Here is an 8,154-nt window from a genome sequence, read left to right as displayed (position 1 = left end):
AAAATAAATAAATAATAAAAGGGCACAGGAGTGGAAAATGAGTGTCAACCCAAGCATTCACAATCTCGGTACCCACTTTTCCTCTTATCACCGCCGACCAAGCAAGCGCGCAGGATGAAATGCGCATGCGCACATCTCCTCCGCTAGCGGCTCCTGGGCAGCAGCCTGCGGACTGCGCACGCGCGCGGTGTGCGGCGGTCGCCGTGGAGACGCGTGGCCCTAGCCTGGCCCTAGCCTGGCCCTCGCCGCCGGAGCCTCCGGCTCAGTCGCAGCGGGTCTCTGCTGCCCCAGGCGCGGGGGGCGGCCCCGCGGGTGGATGGACTGCGGCGGTGGGGATGGGGTGTCGGGGGACGGCGAGGAGGAGGAGGAGAGAGAGGGCTGCATGGCGGCCTCGCAGGGGTCCAGACTGCCCCCCATCTCGGGCTGCGCCTCAGAACTGACCAAACGGAAGGTGAAGAAGAAAAAGAAGAAGAGAAAGACCAAGGGGTCTGGGAAGGGGCACGGTAAGAGGAGCAGCTAACGCGTCCGCCTCGCTCCCATACCTGAGATTCTTCTCCGAGGACACCCACCCCACCCCTCAGAGACCCCCACCTACTTGGGGACCTTAAGCCCAGAAACAGAAACTCGCCAGCCCCAATCAGAGGTCCTCCCTCTCTCCGCACAAAGACCATCCATGTCCGCAGAGACCCCAAATCCTGCGTCGAGAATTCTCAACATCAATGGAGACCTTCAACCCCACAAAGAGACACGCCGCAGAGCCTCCCAGCCCCACACCGTGACTCCTAGCTTTACACAGACACTCACTCATCTTCCTCCTCCCTCAGTCCAAGTTCAAAATCCTGAACATCTATTCCTTCCCCACAGAAATCTCAAGCCTTCCTGCAGAGATGCCCCCATCCTCACACAGAGACTGTCCCCATCCACAGCTACTAAGGCACTAGCGACAGATGCTCTCACTCATACACAGAATCACAGGCTCCTGCCTTCCGCCTGGACACCCTCCTTTCACCCTCATTTATTAGGGGCACCTGACTCTGGTTGCCTCTATGTAGACACCCAGGACATGCACATAAAGTGTGCTCCCTGTACAGACCGCCCTTCCTTTTCCCTCATCTACGGAGGCCACCCTTCGACTGCACACAAACACCATCACACCAGTCACTGCTACACACTCTTATAATCCCTGACACCCTCAACAACACCCCCTTCTACCAATATAATCGCCAAATAAAGCTAAAGTACAGATACCCCAGCAGGCACACGCGTTCAGTCGGCACGCACAAGCACACGCTCCGCTACATACCGACATGCCTAGACCTCTCCAGTACACGTATGACCATACACGTGGGGTTCTCACTCCAGGCCCTCCTGTGGACACTTCACAGACGTACACCCACTAACAGCCTCCACAAAAGCACAGAGCCCTCCGTTCTCATAGAACGCCCTGGGAGCTCGACAAAGCCCCTGAGCACCCATTTGTGGAGAGAGTTGCAACAAGTGATGTAGAGCGCACCTGTCCAGGGGCGCTGTAGGTCTCCACTGTCCTTGTGTGGTTCGCCTTGGTGGCTCTTGTCTGTCAGGGAGGTGGCTCTCGCCGACCCTGGCACAGCTGCCCTGACCTCCAGCACGACTAGTCCTGGGTTCACGTTTCTGGGTCCCGGCCCTCTTTATGCAGAACCAGCTCCCCTGCCAAGCTGAAGGCAGAAGGCGCGACGGGCAGATGATAATTACTTCTCCAGTTGGGATCAGAAGAAAGAGGCAAGAAAGCCATTCTGGAGTTTAGGTCAATAAGCTCCATGTGTATCTGCCAAACCAAATGAGGAAATTTATTATCTTTTTAGCTTAGCTTCTGCCTCTAAAGGTTACAGTGGCATGTACCTCATACTGTCAGCAGGGGACACCAAATAATTTTCAGGGAGTAGGAAGCTATAGGAATGCCAAGAGAGGATTTTTTTCTTCTCTCTTTTTTTTTTTTTTTTTTTGGTGGGGGGAGGGAGATTCCTCTATCCCAAAGAAATAGGGTGAGCTGATTAAAGCATCACAAGTTGTAGTACTGTATATGCATGTTATATAATTCAGAAGAGCTGTTAATAGTTTAAAAAATCAGTATAAGCCACACAGAAAAAGTATTTCCTGGCTTGGCAGAATGCTTTCCACAGTCAGATTTAGGAAGCTTTTCTGTTGTTCTTCATTTCTTCCATCATAAAGTGTCTAGAATAGGGGTAAGTCATAGGCTCCCAGAACTGGGCAGTACCTTGGCGAGCATGTGGGTAGGTGAGGTGGAGGGCAGTGTGGAAAGGACAGGGCCCTGGCAAGCGGGTATGTGTTCAAATCCCGGCTCTGCCACCTGCTTTGTGACATCGGCAACCGACTGAAACTTTGGGAGTCTGTTTCCTCACCTGGAAAATAGGGCTGACAGCCTTTACCCAGAGGACCTGGCTCATAATACATGCTCAATAAATGGTTCCTCCCTCCCCAAAATGACAGCCCAAAGCATGTAGGCAGTGGATGTGTACGGGGCTGGTGGGCTTGGCCACCTGAGGCCCCAGGTGAGGAGGGGCCTCCAGGTCCCCCCTCACATCTTTAGTGGTTTGGGCATCACCCGCAAGCAGGCTGAGGGCAGGCATCACAAACGCTAACACCACCCATCTGTTCGGCAGATAAACGTCAGAGTCGAGGCCTGAAGACCCAGCCGCTGTCTCCATCCTTCCGTGACATCTTAAGTCCCAGCAAAGATCATGGCCCGGGGCCAGAGCACAGACAGGACAGGGATGAAAGCAAGCTCAACCCCTCTTACTCCTCTGCCATATGTCTCCCCTGCTTTGCCGAAATAGAAGAGACCCTTTCCAACCAGATCAACGAAAGTCTGCGTTGGGATGGCGTTCTCGCCGACCCAGAGGCAGAAAAGGAAAGGATTCGCATTTACAAGCAGAACCGGAGGAAGCGGTACCGGGTTTGGACCCTGAGGGGCTTCCACTCTGGCCCCGGTGACGAGGAGGCCCCAGAGAACCCAGCCTACCTCTCTGACCAGACGGCGGCAGCGGCGGCCAGCAGCCCTCGCTGACAACCGAGAGCCCCCATCACTGCTTTAAAGGAAACCTTATCCCGAAGTAGCAGCTCCACCTGAGTGAAAGCCCACCTGTGACACGGACAAGCTTATCATTTATCCTTACCACACATTTATGTGTTAAAAAAAAAAAAAGAATAAAAATAAAAGGAAATCAGACCTACCTCTGAAGGAAGTATGTGTCTGGTGTGTTGATGAGCTCAACTCACCTTCCACCAAAATGCCGCTCGAGGCCCCGGAAGCCACAGCTCCTTCCTTAAGAGAGTAAGCAAAAAAAAAACCAACCAAACAAACAAAAAAAACAAACAAAAAAAAGAGAGTAAGCAAGTTAATGATAAAATTCTTTTCCGAAGATCCTTTTTTTCTCAAATAATCTGGCATGTCTTTGTTATTTAATTTCCCATCACAATTAGATATGTATAATCTCCCCCACCCACAAAAAAAGAGTGTAGATTGTATCAATTCTAAATTTTAAATTAATTTCATGGGTAAAATTCCTCACACAGCATGCTTTCAGAAGCCCAAGGAAAAGGCCCTGAATTCCCTAAAGCCATTTTTTTAAAAAATTAAATATACTCCCTGCCCTATGTGACCTTCAAAATAAGTGAGTTCCAGAACATCATCTTTGGGAGGTTATTACGGAAAGTCTCAAAAGGAATATTGCTTCTCATATCAATATGGGCCTCCTCTAATCCCCCAAAACAGCATTTCAAGCAAAGTTCTGGAGCATTAAAAGGGCCCTACAACACTACTTGTTCTAAGTTAATATTCTTCCTTTCCACAAATATTGAGTGAGGACCATGTACTGCCTTAGTTTAGGTTCTTCCAGAAGCGGACAAAGACTGCACCGCAAGTAGCTTATCTCAATGGAGAGGATGCAGGGAAGGGGAGAGGGCCAACCCAGGGACACTATGAAAACAGCTTCCATACTGGGCAACAGGGCCTCAATCCCACAGGGAAACACTGTCAGGATTATCCCCGCAGAGGGGGAGGGAGCTGGGGTGTTACACTCCCCAGAGGCATTGGCTGATGGGTCCTGGGGGGGGGTTGGGTTCCTGGCATTTCAAGCCTGCCACACCCGGACCAGAGAGCAACCTCAGCTCCGGTGGGGGGTGGGGGAGGAAATCGCCCTCAGGCACAAAGCAGCAGCCTGAAAGTTCCAGGAGATAGAGGTGGTTTCTGGGGTAGCATCGGACACCTGTGTCCAGCACAGTGCAGGCCCCAAGGCGGACAGAGTGGACATTTAGGATGAGGTTCCTGCCTTCCAAGGAGGTAAAGATGTACAGTGTACACAGGAGAAGTTGAAAGCCAACACAAAACATCACAGAATGCCTATTTGAAAGTCAGGCGAAAGTGGTCCTCTTGGTCTCCACTAGCCCCCAGCTGACAGAGCAGCCCCCTACCCCTTCCTTAAAAGGACAGTGACAGGTTTCACATCGGCCACCACACCCTGGCAAGATGTACTGAGGGGCTTTCAGAAGAGCCCTCTCCTCCCCTGGAGAGGAGGTTAGCAGCCGGGCCTGGCAGGGGCCCTCCCTGTGCCGAGGCTAGGCCTGTCCCCTGCTGCCAGGTTGGGGCGCACCCATGGAATCAAGCAAAGGGCACTGAGGGCTCAGGCACAGCTCCATGGGGAGGAGGAGATGGGAAATATACTAATACTCAGACCTCATCCAATGATCTGGGTTTAAGGTAAAGATAGCAGAGGGTGGGGCAGTTCAGTTGGCATTTCCTGTGCTCTCTGGCTCTACCATGGTGGCTGGGGGTGCGGTGCACGTATGAGTCTGAGGGCACACCTTCCTCGGAGTACCTTGGTCTCCTGGTATCGTCTTCCATGGGGGGTGGGGATGGGGGTGGCCTGTGGCCGCCTTTCTGCCATGAGATATTCTGGGATAATGGTGAAAATGACGCACTTTGACCTCAGAGCTGCATTTTTCTCTTTCCCACCACGTGCTAGCTGTGTGACCTCAGACAAATTGCTTAACCTCTCTGAGCCTTAGTTACCACATCTGGAAACGGGGATGCAAATACCCATCTCAGTGTTGTGAGAATCAAATGCAGTAATTACATAAAGCATTTAGCATAGCGTCTGGCCCCTAGGAAGCGCTCAATCTATTGTAGGAGCTTTGAGCAATGATGTTTTAGGTGGGGTGGCTACACAGCCACCTCATCAAAGGGTGAGCTTCACAAAGAAACCTGGCTTCAGCGACTGGCTGACAGAATTCAAACAAACCATAAAACAAATTACAGGGGTCTGGAGCAAGAGGGAATGTAGGAGGAATGAACCGAGGGTCTCAAAGTCCAGTGTTCTGGGGAGGGGGCTTTGAGCCAAACAAGAACGTGCCTACTTGTAGCCTGGAACTAAAGGGGAGTCTGTGCTCAAGATATGAACAGAGGAAGCAGGTGGGGATTAACTCTTCCACAAGCACAGAAGTGGCTCCAACTCAAACCACGCTGGGTTAGAAGTTTTAAGTATCTTTCTTATATCCAGCCTGTTTCAGTGAGGACTCTTTACCCAATGAAAACTGGCTTACTGACAAAACGGAGAGACTGATTTATAAGGCCAACAGTCCAGGGTTGGATATGGCTTCAGGCATGGCTGGATCCAGGAGGTCATACTGTGTCATCAAAATTTGTCTCTTTCTCCACATCTTGCCTCTGCCTCCCTGATTAGCTTCATGTTCAGGCAGGTTCTCATAACAGGATTGCAAAAATGGCCACTGACATCCTTATAGTTCATCGAAGAAAAGAGAGTCACTCCTGTATTCATATCAACCCCAGAGAAGATCTCTGGCCTGGCACAGGTCATATGCCCATCAGTGGACTAATCACAGTGGTCAAGGAAATGGAGTATTTGCTGCAGAGACCTAGCGTACGGTGGGGACGTGGCGGAGGGAGCCAACCCCACTGGACACATGTACTGAACAGATTGTCACAGAATCTATATAAAACCTACATAGAATACAGAGTGACTCCCTAAAGAGATGCCAAGTAGATTTGTCCATTACCCTCCAAGTGGAGAATGATTCATTTTTAAAAGAGCTTGAGGAAGGGTCATGGGGGTGGATTTCATAGCGTGAGTTAATCTCAAGGACCCAGATTGACTGCACCCTTGCCCAACACTAGGGAATCTATTAACTAAAGATGAACAGTACTGTAACCATGGGTCCCTGAGCTGTTTTGGAGCAGAATGTTATCAGCTGGTCAGCACAGTTTAGTAATCATTGGGTTTATGATTTGCACCTGGTTTTGGTGGCGCCTAGGGGGTGGATTTCGACCTTTAAGGCTAGAAGCTAGCCTTAAGGTCAGGTAGCTAGAATGTGCCTACATGACCAGCTCACTCTAAGACACTCCCACCCTAAGTAGCCCCTGGGTCTCCACACTAGTAGTGGTTGGAGACTCGCGAACAAAGCGCTACTGTTTGAGCCTCGTGAATATCCACTGTGGACACTGCAGGGAAATTCCGGGGATGTTACGACTTCGGTGCGGATTGGCGTGGTAGATATGGCAAAAGTGATGGAATCTCTCTTCCGAGATGAGGTTAACAAAAAGAGAATGTGTTTGCAGGAAGGAGGGAAGCATGAACAGGTGGAGCACAGGTGGAAGGAAGGATGAACAGGGCTGTAAAAATAATCTATAGGAAACTGCAGTGGTGGATACATGTCATTACACATTTGTCCAAACCCATAGAAAGTATAACACCAAGACGGACTCCTAAACTATGGACTTCAGTTAATAATAATGTATCAATGTGGGCTCATCAATTATAACAAATGTACCAACTCATGCAAGACGTTAACAATTGGGGAAACTGGCAGGGCTCGGGGGGAGGTTCACGTGGCAAGGAATCCACGGCCCCTGCCAACAGCCCACAGCCCCATGCATGAGCTCGGAAGCAGGTTCTACCCCCGTTAAGCCTTGAGGTGGCCACGCCCTGAGTGACACGGTGGATTACAGCTCATGAGACCGGAAACCAGAGGCATCCAGCTGAGCGACGCCACAGAAACTGCGAGATAATAAAGTTGTTTGAAGCCACTAAATCTGGGGGTGATTTTGTTACAAATACAGTTGGCTTCTTCCCTCACCGTCAGCTGTGCTTCTCAGCAAGCTGCGTCCCCCTCGACCTGAGGGTGGAAAACCCGAAACCCAACCTTCTCCTAAAAGCCATGTATTATTGGGCACCACGGACTCCCACCGCTGGTGCTCCGAGGAGGCTTAAGTTTATACCCAGAAGCAATGCTGTGCCCTGCAGGGTTGAGGGGGGCTGCTGGATGAGTTAAGTGATAGGTAAGACTGAATGGTTTCCACCTGTTACGCTCACACCTGGAGCTGTCGACAGCTATTTATATTTTCATGGTCTGTGTTTGCATCCTGCCCCGCACCTTGTAATTATGATATCTTAGGTCACTTTCTAGTTTATAGGTTCTTCTATCTCATTTATTCCTCAGTCAAGATGTCCTCTGAGTGGTGGGAACTATTATCTCCACGGTACAGTTTAGGCTTAAAGAGAAGAGGTGAATTGCTCAAGTCACACAACTTGTAAGAGATGGGCTCCAAGGTCTCCAATGGTCTTTTAGAAAATGTTTATCAAGTCACTGCTCAGCCTGCAGTTCTCTGCTAATTGACGCCAGGATACTGGCAATAACCATCTCATGGATCAGGCTCCTCCCTGCCCAGGAGCGGTGTAGGCATCACATACCCAACATAACACGATTCCATCTCCACAACCATCTCTGAGATGTGAGGTGTTGTGATCCCAATCACACACGAGGAAATGGACACAGAAAAGGAAAGTGACCTGCTCAGGGTCACTCAGGGCCTAAGGGGAGGAGCTGGGATGTCACACTCAAGTCTGGTTCGTTCCAAAGGTCCAGCTCCTAATCGTTGTGCTCTGGTGCCTCAGATGGGCTCCCAAAGCAGCGGGGAGCCAAGCTACACTCCCTCCTGGAGTTCGACCGCCATGGAAAGAGGCAGATGAAGACAGAATGGGGGCTCGTCGGCAGGGCCGGTGGCTGAAGCCGGCTGGGGTGTAGTTGAAATGAGGGAGTCCTTCCCGGGAATTGTGGCTGGCAGGGCAGCTTGCTGGGAAG

General features: G+C 50.8%; 1 protein-coding gene across 1 annotated transcript; it reads left to right on the top strand.

Moving 5' to 3' along the window:
- Positions 1 to 316: 316 nt before the first annotated feature.
- On the top strand, positions 317 to 3,064 carry LIAT1 (ligand of ATE1). The gene is made up of 3 exons (XM_065898038.1): positions 317 to 503; positions 2,317 to 2,319; positions 2,661 to 3,064. Exons 1-3 carry the CDS (start codon positions 317 to 319, stop codon positions 3,062 to 3,064), a joined length of 594 nt encoding a protein of 197 aa, XP_065754110.1.
- The last annotated feature ends 5,090 nt before the right edge of the window (positions 3,065 to 8,154 follow it).

This window comes from Phocoena phocoena, chromosome 19, assembly GCF_963924675.1.
Source record: "Phocoena phocoena chromosome 19, mPhoPho1.1, whole genome shotgun sequence".
NCBI classification, from domain to species: Eukaryota; Metazoa; Chordata; class Mammalia; order Artiodactyla; family Phocoenidae; genus Phocoena; species Phocoena phocoena.
This window is presented reverse-complemented; position numbering and strand designations above follow the sequence as displayed.